The sequence below is a fragment of the Coccidioides posadasii genome, chromosome 3, assembly GCF_018416015.2.
Source record: "Coccidioides posadasii str. Silveira chromosome 3, complete sequence".
Lineage (NCBI taxonomy): Eukaryota > Fungi > Ascomycota > Eurotiomycetes > Onygenales > Onygenaceae > Coccidioides > Coccidioides posadasii.
Genome location: NC_089409.1, coordinates 1,765,731 through 1,787,190, shown reverse-complemented (window position 1 = coordinate 1,787,190; position 21,460 = coordinate 1,765,731). Strand labels below are relative to the sequence as shown.

Sequence of the window (21,460 nt, the reverse complement as noted above, 5' to 3'; positions counted from 1 at the left end):
CGACGGCATCGCCAAGTCGTAATTTGCTTCACTCGTTGGCACCCAAGGCAACACTTAAAGGCTCGAGTAATGTACAATTCTCGTAGCTCATGTCTCCAATCTTATGACACTGGATGGCAGGGTGATTGACATATCACCAAAGTAGCCCGTCAACCGGAGGCGTTGATAAAGACTGAACATTTTCGCATCCGTTGTGCCTCTCTGCAAGACACGGTTCGCACGCGTTGTAGATGACGTTGGGTTCGATGGGTGGCCTGTCGCCTATTTTGAGTGTAGTTATGTCTGGGTGCGCTTCTATGACTGTTCCGGCGGATTCGTGGCTGAGGATATGGTCGCCCGTGACGATCATCGGGCTGATGCATCCTGCATGCCAGAATATCGGAACTCTAGAATGCCTTTCCATCCATAAGTCATATATTTTAGATACCAGGTTTAGAGCACCGAGAATCACACTTACCCACATATTCCATTAATTCGAATTTCAATAATAACTTCTCCCGATTTAAATCCATTTTCGCTGTGAAATATCCTTCATCGAAGTAGAAGTATCGTCGGCAGTGCCTCACTTATCTGGATTTTTGTTTGACCACAAACTGGGGGATCGACAGACAAATCCAAAGCTTCGACCTTTGCCCAAGAAGGGGTATACAGTAGAGACGCTTATCCGCGGCTGAATCTGTTCATGGTTGCTTGTGGTGCGGTACAGGTGACTTGTGATATAATCCCCAGAATCATATAATCGACAAGAAACATGAGATATATCATACATACGATAATTTGTGGGTTGAAATGCGAGGATAAAGAAGTCCCTATAGAGACTCAGAAGCCTGACAGAAAGTTCTTTGAGGATCTGTTCTTCTACTTGAGAGACACCCTCGATACTCTCGATATCTTTTTCCGAGTATATCCACCTCTCAGAACCATCATGACTCTTGCGCCCCACATCATATTCAGAGAGATATGATATTGGTTTGGGAAATCTGTCACATCGATTGTCGAAGCAAGAAGAGGTCGCGAATCTCCAGACCTCACAGCACGAAATTCATTGACCAAGGCAAGATCGATGATTTCATTTCCAGCTCTGTGCGTCTCGGTGAGAAGTGTGTACATATTTCTTTGTTATATTAAGAGGTATCGGTGCGATAGCCCCAAGCGCCTAATACACCCAAATATAGGATCCATAAGTTGATTGCCTGTCTTTTGATTTTGTATCGAGAATGTAGAATCCACTGAAATGATATAGTGCACCAATCAAATCCCCTTTGCCGGCAAATGGAGGTCCTACCTTTCCTGTAGGGGATGTCAAAGCGGTGAGACTGTAAGGCCTTGACTTATACATTGCGCTTAATTGGATCGTAGGAGGGGTACCCCTTAAGCCGTTTACTGTCTTTAATTTCTCCGGATTGACGTATTGTCAACAACAGGAATCTCCAGAGGAGAAGCTGTAATTAAACTGTGGGAAGAGTCGCCCGGAAGTTGCGGCAGCCATACAGCGTGGCATTCGTTGGATGGGCTGCAGATTTGTGTGGTCGGAGTGGACTGAAAGGGCGGACAACCGACAGCCGTCCTCTTTAGGCTCACGGCGTGTTAAACTCGGTGTAAACGTATTGCATCGCCAAAGGTTCGAGAAACTAGCATAGAGCTGATTCTTAACCCTATCAATGGCGGGAAGAGTAGTAGAAAGGCCGCTTTGACTTGGATTAGTTGCGCAGCAGGACAAATATGCCAATGAAAAGACACCCAATGCCTCTGGGTAATGTGATGTAGATAATAATTCTTTCGTAGGATTTTGGCAAGCTGCGACGGCTGCCTTGCTTTGAGAAAATGAACTTTCAATGCTTTAGTCAATAACATGATCCATGATGGCCATTTTCCGGTTGTGATACCACTGCTGTGGCCGCCGACTTCTGGAGCTGGCTGACCGATGTGCTACAAAAATTCTTGTTTGCACTTATGCCAGCGAAAGAGCCCACTTAGCAAAACCACATCTAGGCAAGAAGAGGAGTAACATGTGAGTTGGTGAGAACTATTAAGCGCAGCAACGAGACCAGCACAATCCTGGGGTACATATGGATGTACTGTATATATTTCAGTCCATCGGGCAGATAGCTTTAGGATGACATTCTTTGGTGAACCAGTGCCACCCCGTTGATTGGCCATCAAGACATGAAGAGGTCCATCATTGATATCTGGATCTATTAATGCATGTACACATGTATGTACATGATCTCAGGTTTGAGAACCTGCTTGGTCCACAGACTGGCTGTGTGCAAACAATGTTTACATCACACAGCACGATCGGCTGCTTGAATCGATATTCCCATCAGAGAATAATGATAACAACAAATCCAGGCTTCTTCATCAACAACACCCCCGAATTCAATCAGCATGAACAATGCTCAGTGCTGTGCGCTGGTTGTGGCGAGCAATGAAGCAACTGTGAAGGGGAAAAACTGGCTGGAGGATGATAGTTATCACGTGAGGCACCAGCCAAATGACATTTTTTCCCTTCCAAGAACTTCCCGAGCGAAACGTAATTGTTCAGAGAAGAAGCCCTTCAACCTCGACCCTTTCGCCCGCAATTGACAGCCTTATCCCCGCCTCAGGGTCGTCCACTAGTCGCACCTCTCGCACTTTGCTGATTCTTGCGATAACATTCTTTTCAAGATGCCAGTCGCCGCATCCCGCATCGCTCTGCGGCAATCGCGATTACTGATCCGCCGATCGGCCTTCAGACAGAACTCGACTACGTCCGAGGCTGCCGCTAAAACAAAAGATGCCGCATCTTCTGCCGCAGCAAAGGCGTCAGAAGGTCTGTCGAAGGTGAAATCCAGTGCGGGACCTGCAATTGCGGGAGCTGTGTCGGGAATTGGTAGTGCGCTGAAGCGGGTTGGAGGACGAACTGGCAGAATGGTTTCGTTCGTTGAATGTAAGCCATCGCCCTTTCGACATGTCTTTTTGGCCTTTTTCTTCTCGTGGGCCTGGGCAGGCAGAGCGTCCTTTCAAAGCTTACTATTCCACTCAATTGCGCTGCGATCACCATGAAGCTGACGTATCTTGGCATAGCTTTAATACCTCCCACTATCTACTACTCCCGAGTGGCTTTCGAGGTCACCAAGATTGTTTTCCACGCCCAGAAGATGGCTCCTCCGTAAGTCTAGAACAGGTTTTCCGCCGAAATGGGACCCAGTCATTTATTCCTTCTTCACAGAAATGTCGCTACATTCCAAGCCTATTTCCAACCCATCCTCGCATCTCTTCGCCAACCCTCCACTCTCCTTTCCAACCTTACCCTCAAGCCTTACCTTGGCCGCATCAGAAACATGGACCGTAAGCAGCTCGCCCTCGTGGGCGTGACTGCTGCCGAAGTGATTGGCTTTTTCTCCGTCGGTGAGATGCTGGGCAGAATGAAGATCGTCGGATATAGAGGGGAGCCCGCCCATGGGCATTAGGAAAAAAAGCCGTCGCGCCACATTTTCATACTTTTCTGCCATTTGTATCGGTTCTTCTCTGTTTCTTGTACCATAGACGATGCAATTAAAGGACGTGTTGTCTTGTATATGACTTCACCCGTGGATTTGCCATTCAAAAATGTAATTGGAATTTATGTCCCCCATCGCTCCAGACCGTAGAACAGCTTATCTATCAGGGCCTTGCATTTCGCATTTCTTCTGCCCTGACTTCTCCTTGCACTCCGCTGGCGCATTGGACTCCCGTGTCTAGTCACGTGACTGGAGTTGGGAAATTTTGTGCGTCCGCAGCCTTCACGCAACGCCAGGAACAAGGCACTTTGCGAGCTGCGAAGTGTACAAGCGTTGGCGATTTCGGTTCACACAGATGGACGCTTTTAAGCTGCTTACCCGATCTATCAAGCTAAAAGGCTCCCAGCTCGGGTCCTCGTCAATCTCCAGCCACCTTCCCTCAGCTGGCGAAGCGAACAATCCGCAACTCTTCCCTGCCTCAGAAGCAGATAAAACTCGCGGAACGAAGCGAAAGAGAGAGTCTGGGGAGGACACTGAGCTACCGAATGAGATTCCGGTTCCCGATTTCTTTGGCTCGGGATCTACAGCAGCAGAGTCGCCAAAAGCTCAGCGGAAACGAGTGACGGGAAAGGATGCCGACGCTGAGGGTCAACATGGCGAGGAGACCTCCATGCCAGAAGAAGAGCGCAAGTCTATATTGAAGTCCCATAAGATCAAAATCACCGACCTACGAACTCCGCCGTTCCGCGCCGTTGACGCCGATATAAGTGGGAAGAAATCGAAAGGAAAGAAAAAGAAAGTTGAAGAACCTCCCCCGTTGACACGAAAGCAGCTAAAGGCTGCTCAGAGACTCTATCCCGAGCCCCTGACATCCTTCGATAAACTTAGGACAAGATACCACATCTCAAGACGGCTTTCAGACAATATCGCCAGTCAGGGGTATACTGTTCCCACGGAAGTCCAGTTGGGATCGTTACCGTTATTACTAGGAAATGCCCCGGCGCCAAATGAACGGACTGCGGACGATGAGTCATTACGATCGCAGTTGGAGCGGGAGCCCGACCTTCTTGTGGTTGCGCCGACTGGTAGTGGGAAAACCCTCTCGTTTATGATTCCCTTGATAAACAAGATAATGAAGCACCACCATGACAACCCCGGTCTTAAAGAGATTCTTGCCATAGTAGTCGCACCAACAAAGGAGCTTGTGTTGCAGATTGTAAACGAGGGTCGAAAATTAACAGCCGGAACCGGAGTCAAAGTTTCTGCGGTGCGAAAAGGAATGCGGATCGTGGAGGAAAGAGGTCAAGAGAAGAGATCCTTAGAGGAAGAAAACGATGGCGATGACTCTACCGCGTCTAGTGATGAGGAGATCCACTCAAGTGAAGGAGAAAAGTCGAAGGATATCCCTCTTACGAAAAGCGATATTTTAGTGTGCACGCCCCTAGTTCTAGCAAACGCGCTGTCGGACGGTGGGAAGAGAGATGTTGCTCCTTTACCATCCGTCCAGAAGCTCGTGCTAGATGAAGCCGATGTCCTTCTTGACCCTCTATTTCGGGAGCAGACTCTCAGTATATGGAGAGCGTGCACACATCCTCAGCTGAGAGTTGGGCTTTGGTCCGCAACGATGGGCTCTAATATCGAAGAACTTACAAAGTCAACGATTAAAGAGCGGCAGGGACTTTTAGGATTAAAGGACGAATCATCCCTTATCCGACTCGTTGTGGGATTAAAGGATACGGCTATTCCCAACATATCACATAAACTTGTCTATGCTGCAACCGAACAAGGCAAACTCCTCGGGCTGCGCCAATTACTGCACCCAACTAGTACAAGCAGATCTACTACGCATCTTCGCCCCCCCTTTTTAATATTTACGCAAACAATCGCCCGAGCCATAGCTCTACATTCAGAACTCATGTATGATATCCCAGCGGAAGCGGGGGGGTCATCACGCATTGCTGTTTTGCATTCAGAACTCTCAGACTCTAAGCGATCAGACGTTATGGCCGGATTTCGAAAGGGCGAGATCTGGGTCCTGATTACCACCGACTTATTAGCTCGTGGGGTCGACTTTCGAGGAATAAATGGCGTCGTGAATTATGATATTCCCAACTCCAGCGCCTCATATGTTCACCGTGTTGGGCGAACTGGTCGTGCGGGCCGTGAGGGCGGCGTGGCAGTGACCTTTTATACCAAAGAAGATATTCCATATGTTAAGAATATTGCAAATGTGATATCCGCAAGCGAGAACCTACGTGGCACAGAAGAAGGTGAACGGATTCCAAAATGGCTGCTTGATGCATTACCGAGTCTTTCAAAGAATGACAAGAAGGACTTGAAAAAGTATGGTGTTAAGGCTCGAAGGCCTTCAACCATCAGTGACAAGACGACAAGCAAGAAAACGAGGATTAGTACCAAAAGTGGTTTTGATAGGAGAATGGATAATAAACGGAAAGGTGCGATTAAGGGAAGTCAGCGACGAAAAGCGAGGGAACAATTAAATGATGAGGAGAACGAAGATGATGTCTGGAATGGCATCGACGACTAACTTGATACTTTTGATACTAAAAGCGAGTCCATGAGACTTAGTTTTCAGCCAAATAGCCACAGTTATATTGCTGATTGCTTGTCTATTGTCTATTAATGCATATAGTCATAAGCGTCACCTTCATATCTCATAAGCCCGTATTTAGTTCTAACTATGTTCATTCGTATCCCAAGTCCAGACGGACCACCAACAGCGCACCTCAAGAGGGGAGCCATCTTTGCTTTCCCAATCATCGTGTCCGATTTCTTCGCCATCTTCTAGGATTGTTAGCCCTATATTACGCATCCGTTTTCTCAGTTCGTTCACTTGGGAGATATAGGCATCCCTAAGAGGCATTTCAAGCACCACTCTTGACCCAGTTTCAGGGCTGAGCCATTTTTGGATGGTTTGGGTCAACCATCGTGGATGATCCGGCGAATATAGGGGGTCAGCAGCGAGTATAACATCATATTTTTCCTGGCCCTCCACTTCATGCTGGTCTTGTAAAGACCAATCTAGGACACCTGTAGTGACCGAAGAACCTGTTTTTAACAAAAGCTCCTCGTTTAAGGATACATTATGAGCCAGGTTCGGTACAATATCTGGTAGATCCGTGAGGTGCATAGAGGCAGCAGAACCCCATAATGATGCGAAAGAGATGCCCACAAGGCCGGTTCCAGCGCCCATCTCAAGGGCGCGAAGAGGCCGGCCATCTTTGTACATGGCGGGGAGCAAATTCGATGGTGGTAATAAAAGTCCGCTCAACCGCCGGGCAAGCAGATATGAGGAAACCCAAGTCTTCATACCCAAATTATCTGATGTAAGAGATGGCTCATGAAGGGTCACCGAGATCTCCGTGGATTCTGTCATTGGAATTCTGAATACTCGAGACATTGACGGCATGGCTATACGAATAGTGTTGGATAAGCTACATCACAATGACTGGCTGCTCGAACACCAGGTCAAATCTTACCTGTCCGGCCAGAACGTTCGCACAACCTGGTGCTAGCTGCGTGCCATACTACCTCCCGCAACTCATCAGAATCAAGCCACGACAAAGCACTGGAGATTATAGCGGTCAAGTATTGCGCGACACCACTAGGGTGAATTGACGGTAAATTTTCGGTTGATTTTCCGTTGTTGAACGTATGAGGCTGAATAGCGAGGCAATCAAGGGCACGTAATATCTCTGCCGCCGTCGGCTTCATGTACAACTGAGGGAGATCAAAAACTGTAAAACGACGGAGAATCCAACGTCAGCTTATCGGCTTCCAGGGACCGTTCAGCCATAAACGGGGCATACTAGGGAAATACCATGTAGGGGTTGAGCGTCATCGTCCATGGTAGCTAAACAACAGGGTTGCAGCAGCACAGAAATCCATAGAGGGATAATTGTAAATCCTAGTAGGCAACTAACGCGTCTCCGACAGAGTCTTCCGGCGCAACGTCGTCAGAGAAGCTGAATGGCTGAAGAGAAAACTTTTTGATACCAGGAGGCGAAAGGTGGTCCGTGCGGTGTGTGTGCAAAACCTTATCGATCTGACTGGCCCCGCCGAGCGTTGGGTTTAGTGTATGCATACTCCGTACTACGCATGCTCCTGATAAGAGAAACCAGAATACGGAGTACTAGTATCAGTCACCCCTGTTGGTCCAGGATTGGAGGGCTCTTATGGCAAAACTCGGGCTAGAGAATCTCAATTCAATGTAGCCTTAAATCCTTGGTATGCTTGTTCGATGTCAAAGGCAAGTTCTCGAGCTTGGTCTTCAGCTAGTTCTTCCGTGGCCCTCATTTGATTAAGGGTAATAAGCCATTGGATTATTTTCCCTCTATTCTCAAAGTCTTCATCTGTCACCTTATTCACAGACTGGATGACCTCTGAGAGTAAAGGATGCAAAGCATCTTTCGAAACCATATTGAGCTTCAAGGCATCCAAAAAGGTAATGAAATTTTCCGTCGCAGCAAGGATAAGGCTTCCAGAAGCGGGACCAGCCGCAGGAGGTTGAGAAGGGTTATGGGAGGGCTGCTCTACTGTTGCAGGGAGGCCTATTCGAAGCCTCTCCGTCGCTCTGGGGCACTCCAACTATGAACGTATTAGTGGGTACGCTTGAGGCAATTCATAATAATACAAGTACTCACCCCCCACGTCCGCTTAAAGCTATCCAAGTCGACGAACTCATTCGAAACGTTCTCGTCGCTCAAGCTGGACCTGTACTGCTTGAGAAGCCTAGCGCATGTCTCCGTGTAATCGGATTCAGTAACGGCATCCTTTATATATGCCTTTTCAAGCCCATCCAAGGTCAGAATAATACTATATATTTCCGCAAGCGATTCGTAGAGGTCCCGCTCCGCCGGTGTAGAGGAAAGCTTAACTTCCTAATAGCCATAAGTATCAAGCTGCCACGTCGACAGTCAACATAAGCAAAACGTCCACAATACCTCATCCAAGTTTATGGACGCCGACAGTGCTGGATTCGGAGTATAACTGTATGGCGTTGGCGCATAAGAAAGCGGCCGTTGAGAATACATCGTGCTGGTTGATGAAGCTATGACGAACGGACGGGCTGTTTGGGCGTTGGTTTGGCTGTTGGAGGGACGGAGTGGTCCGTGCGTGCGGCCGGGCAAAAATTCGCCCCCGGCGAAAAAGCACTCTAGGAAAATTCGGCTTTAAACTTGACACTGGTTCAGGTCCTCTACTACACCGCAATCGCATGTAATAGCCACTCTATCGGAGTGGTCAGCGACGATGGCGGGCTCCGCGAAGAAGTCAACGAAAAAATTCGGCAAAAAGCACCTCAGAGACACGATCGACCGCCGACGCGAATTTGCAAAGGTCAAGCAGCGACACCAGCTGAAGGAAAAGAAGAAGGCCAAAAATGCTGCAAAACAAGCTGCGAAAGAAGAGGAAGAGCAGACTTCTGCAGTAAATGTTGACAAACAGAATGGTTTTGAAGCGATGGATGTTGACGATTTCTTCGCTAGCGGTTTCGACATCCCACAACCCAGCGCAAAGAAAAGCTCGAAAAACAAGGACGTACCGCCGAAAACTGGGAAGCGGAAAAGGACGGAGCAAGCTAATGGCGAAGCACCATCTATAGAAAGTGAAGACGAGGATATTCAGAGCGGCGATACTACGAATGCGAGCGGATCAGAAAGCGAGATGGACGACATGGACGCTCACGTGGGACAGCTCGAAGCACTCAAGGAGAAGGATCCCGAGTTCTACAAATATTTGCAGGAGAACGATGCTGAACTACTTGAATTCGGCGACCATGGTGATCTTGCGGAGGTGGACGGGCTCAGTGAGAGCGACGAAGAAGAATCAATCCCGCGCAAGAAAAAGAAGACCGACAAAGCCGAGGAAGGAACACCGGCGGAGACTCTACAGCTTTCTACCGTCCAACAATGGCAGAGATCGATGTCTGAGTCAAATTCCTTGAGAGCCACCCGTCAGGCTGTCCTGGCGTTCCGAACAGCTGCTTATGTCGATGAAGAGGACGCGCAGGATCGCAGGTTCAATATCTCAGACCCGGACGTATACCATCAAGTACTCGTTACTGCACTTGAACACGTTCCGAAGGTGCTGAATCATCACATACCCGTAAGAGAGACTGCAGGCGGGAAGGTTAGAGTGTCGATGGACTCGAAGAAGTTCAAGACTCTAACACCTCTCATCAAATCACACACATCGTCTATCCATCAGCTCCTCACGAATTTATCCGATGCAGCTGCATTGAGGCTTACGCTATCGTCCATTACACCAATGCTCCCCTATCTCTTACAATTCAGAAAACTACTCAAAGTTATTATCAAAACGGTTGTCGGACATTGGTCCGACTCTTCAAATTCTGAAGCCACGAGGATATCGGCATTCCTGGTACTTCGTCGGTTAATGGTAATTGGAGATGCTGGGATTCGTGAAGCCGTCTTGAAAGCGACTTATGAAGGGATCGTGAAAGGAAGCAGGAGCACGACAGTCCACACCCTTGCTGGAATTAATTTAATGAAAAACTCTGCCGCTGAGCTCTGGGGCTTAGATCAAGACATCGCCTACACCACCGGGTTCACATCTATCCGTCAGCTAGCCATTCACCTGCGAAGCAGCATTACCAATCCCACAAAGGACTCATACAAGACAGTTTACAACTGGCAGTACGTCCATTCACTTGACTTCTGGTCCCGTATGTTATCTGCACATTGCGATTCAATGACCGAGGCCAAGGCGGGCAAGCAATCCGTGTTGAGGCCCCTCATCTACCCTGTTGTGCAGATTACTATTGGAGCTATGCGTCTAATCCCCACGGCGCAATATTTCCCTCTCCGTTTCCAGCTAACGCGTGCTCTCCTTCGCTTGTCTCTCGCAACTGGAACATATATCCCTCTAGCCTCCGTTTTATTAGAGGTGCTTCTGTCCTCCGAAATGAAGACTCCTCCAAAATCAAGCACGCTAAAACCGCTAGAATTTTCGACCTGTATCCGTGCTCCAAAGACCTATTTGCGAACCCGCATCTACCAGGACGGTGTTGCGGAGGAAGTTTCAGAACTTTTATCGGAGTTCTTTGTTCTTTGGACAAAAAATATTGCCTTTCCCGAGCTTTCTCTGCCCGTGATAGTCATGCTTAAGCGCTGGTTGAAAGAGGTTTCATCTCGCTCGTTAGGAAATAAAAATGTGAAGATTAATCAGATGTTTGCCTTACTGGTGCAAAAGGTGGAAGCCAATAGCCGTTGGATTGAAGAGCGGAGATCGAAGGTAACATTCACGCCAAAAGACCGTGCAGAGGTGGAGGGATTCTTGAAAGATACTGAATGGGATTCGACGCCATTGGGTGCCTTTGTCAAGACCCAAAGAGCGCAAAGAACTGAGCGGGCAAAGATCCTTGAGAGGAGTCGCAGGGAGGAGCGCCAAAGAAAAGATGAAAAAGGCGATGAAGAAGCCGATCAGGCAATGGCGGACGGCGGTAGTGAGGATGAAGAATCGAGTGAGGCTTCATAGTAGGTATCCTGCTCTTGAATTTTTTTTTTTTTTTTTTTTTTTTGTTAGAATAGGGATGAGAGGGCTCAATGGATTCTCGTTGTATGCATATACAGTTCGCGACGTCGAAGTGCCTCCAGCGTGTTTTACTAACTAGCTACAAAAGAACATCTATTGCTTCATTAATGGCATTTGAGATTTAATGAAAATGTTGCGGCTATTGGCAATCAAAGAAGAGCCAAAACATCATTCGAATGCTGCTTTCATGCGAAGCCGTTCTCCGTTTCCCGCCCATGTTTCCCGACCCCAACCGCTCGATAAGGTTGCATGCTCTAAAAGCACCCTTACCGAACTACAGATTTATCCAACCAAAGTCCTTCTCTTTACGCTTCTGACCCTTAACATTGCAGATTCTCGGATACGTAAAGCCATTGTTGTATTTTGGCCGTTGTACTCCCTGGACCACTCCTTTCACTCTGGAGTTGCGCCTTTGAGAGACATGTTTGCCAACTTCAAGCATAATGGCCCATCGGTCACCGAGAAGGGACTGCCCGCTTTATCTGATTGCTCCTTGTTCCTCTTTGTCTGGTATTTGCTTTCATTGGCAAATGCGATATTTTTGCATTTGACTGGGGAAGTTCGTATCTCCATGTCTTCTATAAATATGTTCTTCTGTCCGAGCTTGAGGTGTTCAAGAAAGTACCATCATCTACTCCAAGTATCAGACCAAGCCACGATATCTCCCCTAATTTCTCAACATGTCTTCCGGCCAGAGAGGGTCCAACAATCCAGGTAACCCTTGGAACCAAGGGAGGAGGACTTTTGCTCAGGTCGCCAACTCCGCAAGGAATCCGCCACCAGCACAATCCGCTGGAGAAAGCCCTGCTCCGCCTCAGAGCAACGTCGATAATGACGGATTCACGATAGTACAGAACAATCGAAGAAATCGGAATGGCCATGGCCATGGCCAGCTCCCTGCAGGTCATGGCTCCGGTCGAGGGAGAGGAGGAGCTCAATTCGGAGGTGATGGACGTCGAAATGAGCCAAGCCGAGGTCGAGGAGCCCACAGAGGGCATAGCCAGGGCGGAAGAGGCCGTGGTTCTTATCCTCAGCGGTCGTTCAATGATTCGGAAAACCAGGCCGGCTCACAGGGTTATAGATGCAAAAGCAACGAGCCACCAAAGCTATACAAGTATGCTCTGTAGCCAGATAATAGCCACTGATTCTATGAGGCGCTGACATTTACTTATTTAGCGATTACAAAAAGTCCACCCATCAACCATCTCAGGGCGTCAAGAGCCTGGAAGATGACATCGTCAAGGAGAACCAAAAAGATTTAACACTCAAGCTCGGAAGTCTGAAACTTGCGGACCACAAGTTCTCCCTTCCAATGAGGCCCGGCTATGGAAATCACCCAACTGTGAATCTACTCGCCAATTATTTCGAGATCAGTGGTATCAGTAACCTTGTCTTCTATGAATTCAATGTGCATTTTCAAGCAACTATGTCTCTTCGGGTCAAACGACGTCTGTTCACGTTATTGCTTCAGCAACCCCCACTGAATAATGAATCCGTGGCGACGAATTATGTGGATAAGCTGATTTGCGTCAAGAAGCTCAGCCCGCAGAATATTCGCGTTGGGTACTATGAAGACGGTGAAACAGGCCCCCAAAGCCATACCGTCACTCTTCAATATAGTCGTTCATATCGAATGGCACACTTGCTGGCAGATTTAAGATCGCCGTCTGAGTCATATGACAGAGATGAAAGAAATATGGCGATCCAAGCGTTGAACATGGCCGTGGCACGGTTTCCAAATCATACTCCAAGAATACAATGTGTTGGTCAAAGCAGACATTTCTTTCCCAACCCCACTGAGGATCTCTCACTTGGGGGTGGTCTAGAGGCAAGACGAGGCTTTTTTCATTCTGTCAAGCCATCGACTGGCCGACTGCTTTTGAACCTAAACGTATCCACTGCCGCATTTTATAGAGCAGGAAATTTGAAGGACGTATCGGAAGAAGTGGTCCCTTTTACGGCAGCAGAGGGGGACAGCAGACGCACTGGCATACTCGACAGGTTTTTGCGAAAGGTCCGCGTCAAGACAACCCATGGACAAAGACATCAGACCAGGACTATTTTCGAAGTCGCAAAAAATTCGGAAGGCAAGGCTGCTGGGCCGTCGGAAGTTAAGTTTTGGTGGCCTCAAGGACAGCCTGCGAGATATATCAGTGTCAAAGAATACTTTAGAAGGCGTATGTCGCCAGGCTACAACCCGGCAATAGGTTTCAATTCTTGCTAACATTTCCTTTTAGAGTACAACGTAATGCTTGAAGATAACCAAATCGTGATCAACGTCGGATCCAGGGACAGGCAATGCTACCTTCCAGCGGAATACTGCAATATTATTGAAGGCCAGGTTGCTCGCCAGAAACTCTCTCCGGATCAAACCACTAATATGATAAGGATTGCTTGCCGCAATCCTACAGCAAACGCGTTGGATATTTCCGGCCAGGGTTTGAACCTTATGGGAGTCGGGCGAAGAGAGGGGCCGGTAAGCTGCCTTCGGTTTATGAAAGGCTGCTTGACGCTTTGTATGTTTGATCACTAACACAGTTATGCCCATAGAAGGAGAAATTCGGGATTGATATCGCGCACGAGTTACTCTCTGTTAAAGGCATGGTACTTTCACCACCCCGACTCAAATACAAAATGGACTCTATGCCTTCTTTGGAGTGTGGATCATGGAATTTCACTGGGCATTTGTTCAGGAAAGCGGGCCACCTGCCAGGGACCAATCCTATCGGCGTTATCACTGTTGGAACCTTCAAGAGTGAACCCGAAGATTTCCTCAAGTCGCTGAAACAAACTCTCCAAGGGTATGATATCAACTGGCGCGACAGTGGGTCAACACGCATTCGCATACCTGCCACCCACAGGGCGGATGAGAATCGGTACAGACAAGCTTTCCAGCAATTCAAAAACATGCGGACACCATATGTCATTGTGCTCCTGCCAAAGTTTGACCAGCAGGTATACTCGTATGTGAAATACTATGGAGACATTGTGACCGGAATTCCGAACACCTGCGTTACCGAAAAGTATGTGAAGAAGGAAAAGCGCATCACCTTCAAGACAGATGGTGGGGCTGTGGAAAACATAGCTCTAAAGATCAACCTCAAACTGGGGGGAATCAATCATGAGATTCAAAGCGATGGGAGAATCCACGACATTATACGGACAACGATGTTCATCGGCATCGATGTCACCCATCCAACTGGTACGGATTCTCAGTCCGGTGCTCCCAGCATTTCTGCCGTGGTTGCCAACAACGACCCGACACTCGCGCAATGGCCTGCGAGTATAACCACCCAAGAGCACCGCAAGGAAATGGTGGAGTCAGTTCTTGAGCGTATGGTCACAGACAGATTACGCGCATGGAAGGATCAAGACAAACTTCCGGCAAGAATCATTGTATATCGTGACGGCGTCTCCGAGAGCCAGTATCAGGAAGTGCTTGATACAGAGCTCGTTCAGATTCAGTCGGCGGTAGAGCAGCACTACGCTGGCAGGAGTTTACCAAAAATCACACTGTTGATTGTTGGGAAGAGACATCACACTAGGTATGCCATTTTCTTTTCGTCGAAGCTGCACCTTTATCAGTTACTCCGACGCTTCCTCTAACCACGACAAAATAGGTTTTATCCCTTAAATCTCGATGCCGCCGATAAAAAAGGAAACGTGACTCCCGGAACTGTTGTCGACCGCTACTGCACCATGGAACGCAACTTTGACTTCTTCATGGTCTCTCATGCAGGTATCCAAGGCACGAGTCGTCCGGCTCACTATGTCGTACTCCATGACTCGAACAACTTCACGGCTGATCAGGTACAAAGTATTGTAAGTCTTTTCGTCCCGTTGCCCTTTTTGGTGCCTCCTTGATATGATAACAGTCTAATAACCAACTCCACCAAGACCCATGACCTTACATGGGTATATGGCCGTGCTGCACGCTCGGTGTCCATCGCCACCCCAGCGTATTACGCTGACATTGTCTGTGAGCGTGGAAGATGCTATCTATATTCCGTTTTCAATAATGCTTTGCCTGGGCAGTACCAAGGGAACAATAACCGCTGGATGCAAGGTGTGCATCCGAACCTGCAAGACACGATGTTTTATATTTAATTTACTTGAGGATCTGGAAAAGAGGAAGGATACGTGACTTTAAAGATGGCCTGGATTTACTAGGCATATTCTGGGCATGGTTTGAATTAATGGCCGTTTTGGGTACCAATAGAAATGGGATTCGTTTGGCTCCTTTCGTCCTCTTTAAACAACCCATTATCGGCTACTTTTCTTTCTTCTCTTACACCACAAGCATCATGTTATGTGCACGGTTATACACCACCACCACCAACTCTCTTGCCCTCCTCCCAATCTCCACTCTTGCCTCCCTTCTTGCGGACAACCCTCGCCTCTCCAATAACCATCCCTTTATCAACAGCCTTGCACATATCAAACACCGTCAATGCACCCCCGACTACGGACGTCAGCGCCTCCATCTCCACGCCCGTTCGTCCAAAACAGTGCACTGTTGACGTAATTAAGACACTTCCATGCGGACAATTACCACTCTCTAGATCCGAACCCGACGACGGGCAAGCCTGGATATCAACCTCCACGCCTGTAATTCCTAATCCCGGGTGAGCTAGCGGAACGATGTCTGCCGTCTTCTTTGCAGCCATAATCCCTGCTATGCGTGCCACGGAAAGCACATCGCCTTTCTTAGTGTAGCCTTCCCCTGTGGTTAGGAGGGAGTAGGGTGTCCCGTTAGAAAAGATTATTCGACAGACGGCTGTGGCAACACGGGCTGCTTCCGGTTTGTGGGAGATGGAGGTCATATGTACAGTCTCTTTGGGCGTTAGATGCGGAAGGACTGGATGTGAAGTTGTTGGGAGATCTGGCGGTACGGGTTTGGAAGCTTGATTTGCTTCGGACGTTGCTTGGAGATTCTTGGGCTGCTTGGTCGAGTAGGCACGACATACTGACCGGGTAAATGATGGCAAAATGTGGGTTGGAATGCTGGTCCATGCTTTCTGCCGTACAAATCGGCTTCTGCGCATGTGGCCCCTCTGTCCCAAAACTGATGTAGCGGAAACAGGCGTGTAATTTGGTTCATCTAATCGAAAACAAGATCAGCAGAGCATTTTTCAGGGCCATAACATGCAGCTAATTCATTTAACAGACGGTTATCATCATCATCATCATCATTATTCATAGAATTCGTAAAGGTCATAGTTCTAATTTCACGCCGGATACGCCAAAACCCCTCTGCTTCGCCAACTAAGCATGATATAAAAACATAAACCTACCCACCGATCAATATCATAGGCCGATTCTTCATGTTCTCAAGCTCTCCCATGCCTGCATGCTTGGCCTTCTTCCGCTTCACCGCTGCTCCGATAACATCTAGCAGCTGTCGTTCCCGCTCATGGACATCAAGTCCCTCCCGTTCTGCTCGAGCAGACTGTTGAGCGGATTCTAGGAGGCCTAGCGTTTGCAGAGCCTGGGCATCAATCGGCTCGCCGCTATTCTCTTTCCTAATCATATCCCGAAGTGAAACCTCAGCATTTCCAAAGAGGCAAACTTTCAGGTTCCCATCACTCGTGATGCGGAGTCGATTACAAGTCCCGCAGAAATTATGTGTCATGCTAGTTATGAAGCCAACCCGTCCCGCGAAACCGGGAACTTGGTAGGTCTTGCTGGTATCGTTCTTGTGATCCTGGACTTTCTCCAGGCCCGGATACTTCTCACGGATCACGCGTAGCATATCTTTATACGGAAACATCTTGCCTTGGCTCCATTTGTTCCCGTCGAACGGCATGTATTCAATGAATCGCACCTCGACCGGTTTCTCACGGCCCATTTCCACGAACGGTATGATTTCTCGATCGTTCAGGCCCCGCATAACCACGCAGTTGATCTTCAACTTGATCCTCGCACCAAGCTCGTTCATTTGCAGGATCCGATCGATGCTCTTCATCACCGCCTCAAAACCCTTGCGGCGAGTCATAAGTTGGAACTGGAATGGATCCAGCGTGTCCAGGCTCAGATTAACCCCTGTGAGCCCCGCTTCGGCCATACTATCCAACTTCCTGTGTAAAGATATACCGTTCGTCGTCAGACACAGCTCTCGCAGACCATCTCGTCGCAATTTCCCAATCTGCTGCATCATCGGTATGATATCCTTTCGCACCGTGGGTTCACCGCCCGTCAAACGGATCTTGGTCACACCTTGTGACACGAAGAGCGTAGACAGGTATACTATCTCCGGAGTCGTAAGGAGATGCGCGGGAGGCGAGAGCGGGACGCCCTCTTCTGGCATGCAGTATAGGCATCGTAGGTTGCAGCGCTCCGTGATACTGATGCGCAGATAGTCATGTTCGCGGTTGAATGTGTCGGTAAGGAATGCGGAGAAGGGCTTTGCTTGCTTGAGAGCCGCTTGACGAGCGGATGTCGGCGGAGCAGGATGCTTAGATGGCTGAGACGGTAGTAGTGAGTAGGGTGACGTGGATGAGACTGGGGCAGCGCCATTGCACGCCGTCGCGGCTATGCTCTGACTTCTTCGGAGTTGCTGCGCTCGTAGGTGGGAGATTGGCCAGCGTCGGCCCCGCGCAAGCCATCGGGGCGCGCTTGAATAGTACGTCATGGTTGCTGGAACAACTCTGCGGGACTTCAGCTAGAAACTGCGGGTTTGTCGTCTAGTTGCTTCAGGAGACGCATTCTGGGATGTCTGGCAAGTGTCAAATGTGGCACAAGCCCATTCTTATACGGAGTACGGAGTAGTTACAGCGTAAGCTGGCGGCAATGCAGGCTATTAGTCACCTCCGCGGGGCAAGGAGTGGAGTGTCGAGCTCGCTGGGGGAAATCGGGGAACTGTCTTGGCCGAAAAGCCTGGGAGGATTTTGGCTCCGAAGGGCGTAAGTCTGCCCAGTGACCCGGGATGACTGATGGTGGCAGTTTGCGATCGACAGTGACCTTTCTGTCTCCTTCGCAATTTGTCATCGCGCTTCATCCAAGTTGCAAATAACCACCCTGTCTCGCTCTGTTCGCAGTGCAGTCAAAAGCATTGTTCGATATTTCTTTTTTTTTTTAAGATACTATACACAAAGCTAACACCGTAATCGCTGTCGATAAAATAGGATACTCTATATACTCCGTACACGCATACAAAATCTAACCTTCGTGAAATTGAAATCAACAGAAAGCTTTGTACACCCGCTTCCATTTTGGCCAGCTCTCTCTTTCGGCCTTCTCCTCCGCAATCAAGTGCTGCAGATTCAAATCTCGCCGCCCGGTGGTAAGATCCATATCCTTGGCATGCACAATAGATGTGCGGTACCATAGTTTATATGTAATGTAAAATGTGAGCACAATCGGTGCAGCGAGGTAGGTCGAGAACCAGGTTTTGACTCTCTCGGAGTGCGACAATTCCCCATAGCCGATAGGGGCGAACCCAGTCCAGAACTGCGCAACAAGGACAATGCAGTTGATAATGAATCCAATCCAGGAGGTGATGACGCCACCTTGGGCTCTGAAGGGAAGTTCATCAAGGCTATGGCCCTGGGTCTTCCAGCCTCGACGGAATCGGATGTGAGCAAGACAGATGGAGGCCCAAGTGAAGACGGACGAAAGGCCGGAAATCGCCAACATCCACGTGAAAGCTTCCTGCTGCTTTGGCGTAGCAGCGAGGAATCCCAGAAGACCAAAGCAAGAAGCAACAAGGATGGACATTAGGGGGCGACCCTTTCGATCGATATACGCAAGGAAAGCAGGAGCCTGGTGCTGCTCAGCCAAGGCGGTCAAGGTACGCGACGAGCCGTAGATAGCAGCGTTGCCAACAGACAGAACAGAGATCAGGATAACCGCATTCATCACCGAGTCAAGACCTTTGATTCCAGCATCGCTGATTGCGATGACGAACGGCGACGCTTTGACATCAGTAGAGGAACCGTTTAGCAATCTCTCGTCAGTGTACGGCACAAGCAGGCCAACGATGACCATGGACACGATGTAGAACAAGACAATACGCCAGAATACCTGCTTGACCGCGGTAGGGATAGATTTTCGTGGATTTGCAGTTTCGGCCGCAGCTAAACCCACCAGTTCGCCACCACCAAAGGTAAATGCAGCCGTCACGAACACGCTGCACAGACCTTTGAATCCATTGTTGAACGCACCCGGATTATGCCAAAACCTACCGCCGATATAGTCACCGTTCGGGCCACCGCCACAGTTCAATACAATACCTAGAATGCTATTGAAAAATTGTTAGAATCCATTTTCCAGCATCGGCGAAATGTGGATTTCTTACATGAACCCGATGACAGCGATGACTTTGATAATCGAGAAGACGAATTCCGCCTCGCCGTATCCAAGGACACCGAACAAGTTGATAACGACAATGAGCACGTAGAACATAGCAACCCAGGCAGCCGGAGATACATCGGCTTCCCAGTAGCCGACGGTGATAGCAGCTGCGACGATCTCGAGAGGAAGTAAGGTAAGCCATAGGATCGCGTAATTCCAACCCATGGCGAAACCCCATGCAGGGTCCAGAAATCGCGTCGAATAGTGAGCAAACGCTCCGGCAACGGGATACATGACGGCCAGTTCACCGAGCGCATGGATAGTTGCGTACAACATGATGCCGATCAAACAAAAAGCAATGACAACCGCAGCCGGTCCTCCGGTTGCCAATGATCTACCGGAACCGACGAAAAGACCCGTTCCTTGACGACATGATAAGCGATAATGCCGCAGCAGAGTAGGACATGCTGGACGGAACAGAAATCTCCACTCCAGACTCAGCGAATAAACAATCACATACCTATCGAGCCTCCAATGGCAATCATCTGCAGATGTCTCGACTTCAATCGCCGTTTCAACGGCGACGCAGCCGTCGCGGCCGCGGCGCCCTCGGCATCGAATCCTTCCGTATTCGACCTTATTGGTTGTGAGATATAGGCGTTGGGATCCCTCTTGAAGCTATTGATGATGCGTTGCGCAAAAGAACCCTCTGGTTGCTTTTGGAGGCCTTCGTCCCACGATGCGACACGCATCGCCTCCGCGTCGGCGATCATCCCGCTTCCTTGCTTGTGTTCGACGCCCATGATTGTTTCTTTCTTCGCCCTCTCGTTTCTTTTCTTTTCTTTTTTTTTTTTTCTATTTTTTTCCCTTTCCGGAGAAATTGATATCTGCGCTCCCCCTCGTATAGATGAGTAGCTAGGGGATGATATAGAATAAAAATTCGAAGCAGTCAAGAATTTGTCACCTCAACACATGGTCACGAATGAATGTGGGGCGGTCGGGGGTGCCGGAAAAGACGCGATCAGAAGCCTAGCGATCGTGTCAGAGGCATATAGTCCCGATGAAACGAACGAGCCTGACGAGGTTGGCAGAGGTTTGGGCGATGGCGGACGGGAGACAGAGGTGGGATGGAGAGCAGCTTTATCAGGGCTCAACGAGCAGGTCTTGGCATTTCTCCGGCACCGAGTCCCTCTATCCCTGGCTCTCCGCAATCTCTCAAGGATGATTCCAGTTGCGAGAAAGGCGCCCAGCGTTCATGATTGGTTGGTTTCGTTCCCACTGGTCGCCGCAAACCTTGAGAAACCCAGGATTAGTAGCATGAAGTTATTCCTGACTCGTCTTAGCCGGTTTCGCCTCCTTCGCTCAGATAACCAAAAAAATTCGCACTTGTTCAACCTCGTCACCCGCCATCCCGATGGCAGGTGAAGGAACTGGGTTGAGGAATTGCTTGTGGAGCAAACTTTCCAGAGCTTTTTTCTCTTGCACTAGAAGAAAGTGGGCCTCACAGGGCGCGTTTCTGCGCTGATCATTCTGTTCGGGTTCGGACTTGTGTCAACTTTTCAAAACACCCCCTCCCCCACGCATCCACGTTGTGTGCACAGGAATCAGGACACTCCCAACTCGCCGGGTCGGGCAGCCGGAGCAGAAAAATTTCAGCAGCTGCAGCGTGTGTGGGAGTTGCGGCGGGTCGGACTACGCGGGGGCCATTCTGCGATGGGAACAGCAGCACTGCCCTTGACGGCTGGTCACCTTCAGGGAACATTCAGATAGCCTGGATCTGGCCAGAGCTGTGATTACTTGCTCTCACATGACTTTTGGGAAGCTGCCAAAGCCCAATAATATCAACTTCTTTTCCTCCTTACTCTTTTTCTCGACGCGGGGCTGAATGCCGATGACATACGGCCTACGGAGCACGGAGGAGTATCAAGTGGATCGCCGAAAAGTCTAGTTAGGTTTACGCCAGAAGGTTCGTGGAATATTCGCTTAACCAGTACTCCGTAATCCGTAACGGGTGACGGGATGCAGATCGCCATGCTGGAATAGCCGTCTGAGAGCTACAATTTGAGACGCAGCAAAAGTATATATCTGAGAGAGGGCGAAAGCCTCGAAAC

At 49.1% G+C, this 21,460-nt stretch overlaps 8 protein-coding genes across 8 annotated transcripts; 4 read left to right on the top strand and 4 right to left on the bottom strand.

Moving 5' to 3' along the window:
- Positions 1 to 2,530: 2,530 nt before the first annotated feature.
- On the top strand, positions 2,531 to 3,583 carry D8B26_005545 (uncharacterized protein). Its single transcript, XM_003068994.2, has 3 exons — positions 2,531 to 2,929; positions 3,067 to 3,151; positions 3,212 to 3,583. Exons 1-3 carry the CDS (start codon positions 2,668 to 2,670, stop codon positions 3,450 to 3,452), a joined length of 588 nt encoding a protein of 195 aa, XP_003069040.1. The 5' UTR covers positions 2,531 to 2,667; the 3' UTR covers positions 3,453 to 3,583.
- Positions 3,584 to 3,837: 254 nt separating this feature from the next.
- On the top strand, positions 3,838 to 6,030 carry ROK1 (RNA-dependent ATPase rok1; the record flags this gene model as incomplete). The annotated part of the gene is made up of 1 exon (XM_003068995.2): positions 3,838 to 6,030. The coding sequence occupies one exon, from the start codon at positions 3,838 to 3,840 to the stop codon at positions 6,028 to 6,030; it is 2,193 nt and encodes a 730-aa protein (XP_003069041.2).
- Positions 6,031 to 6,075: 45 nt separating this feature from the next.
- D8B26_005543 (uncharacterized protein) lies at positions 6,076 to 7,351 on the bottom strand (the record flags this gene model as incomplete). Its single annotated transcript, XM_003068996.2, has 3 exons — positions 6,076 to 6,914; positions 6,983 to 7,240; positions 7,324 to 7,351. The coding sequence occupies 3 exons, from the start codon at positions 7,349 to 7,351 to the stop codon at positions 6,178 to 6,180; spliced, it is 1,023 nt and encodes a 340-aa protein (XP_003069042.1). The 3' UTR covers positions 6,076 to 6,177.
- Positions 7,352 to 7,703: 352 nt separating this feature from the next.
- Positions 7,704 to 8,536, bottom strand: VPS28 (Vacuolar protein-sorting-associated protein 28; the record flags this gene model as incomplete). The annotated part of the gene is made up of 3 exons (XM_003068997.2): positions 7,704 to 8,090; positions 8,147 to 8,383; positions 8,447 to 8,536. The coding sequence occupies 3 exons, from the start codon at positions 8,534 to 8,536 to the stop codon at positions 7,704 to 7,706; spliced, it is 714 nt and encodes a 237-aa protein (XP_003069043.1).
- NOC2 (Nucleolar Complex 2 protein) lies at positions 8,446 to 11,000 on the top strand (the record flags this gene model as incomplete). The annotated part of the gene is made up of 2 exons (XM_066124913.1): positions 8,446 to 8,930; positions 8,990 to 11,000. The coding sequence occupies exons 1-2, from the start codon at positions 8,884 to 8,886 to the stop codon at positions 10,998 to 11,000; spliced, it is 2,058 nt and encodes a 685-aa protein (XP_065980994.1). The 5' UTR covers positions 8,446 to 8,883.
- A 737-nt stretch (positions 11,001 to 11,737) lies between these two features.
- On the top strand, positions 11,738 to 15,164 carry D8B26_005540 (uncharacterized protein; the record flags this gene model as incomplete). The annotated part of the gene is made up of 6 exons (XM_003068999.2): positions 11,738 to 12,171; positions 12,234 to 13,234; positions 13,295 to 13,533; positions 13,608 to 14,602; positions 14,678 to 14,879; positions 14,955 to 15,164. The coding sequence occupies 6 exons, from the start codon at positions 11,738 to 11,740 to the stop codon at positions 15,162 to 15,164; spliced, it is 3,081 nt and encodes a 1,026-aa protein (XP_003069045.2).
- A 13-nt stretch (positions 15,165 to 15,177) lies between these two features.
- Positions 15,178 to 17,688, bottom strand: D8B26_005539 (uncharacterized protein; the record flags this gene model as incomplete). The annotated part of the gene is made up of 2 exons (XM_066124912.1): positions 15,178 to 16,158; positions 16,356 to 17,688. The coding sequence occupies 2 exons, from the start codon at positions 17,686 to 17,688 to the stop codon at positions 15,377 to 15,379; spliced, it is 2,115 nt and encodes a 704-aa protein (XP_065980993.1). The 3' UTR covers positions 15,178 to 15,376.
- A 548-nt stretch (positions 17,689 to 18,236) lies between these two features.
- GAP1_2 (glyceraldehyde-3-phosphate dehydrogenase 1) lies at positions 18,237 to 20,560 on the bottom strand (the record flags this gene model as incomplete). The annotated part of the gene is made up of 3 exons (XM_003069001.2): positions 19,870 to 20,560; positions 19,354 to 19,771; positions 18,237 to 19,296 (listed from the first exon to the last, which is right to left on the bottom strand). Exons 1-3 carry the CDS (start codon positions 20,150 to 20,152, stop codon positions 18,237 to 18,239), a joined length of 1,761 nt encoding a protein of 586 aa, XP_003069047.2. The 5' UTR covers positions 20,153 to 20,560.
- Positions 20,561 to 21,460: the final 900 nt, after the last annotated feature.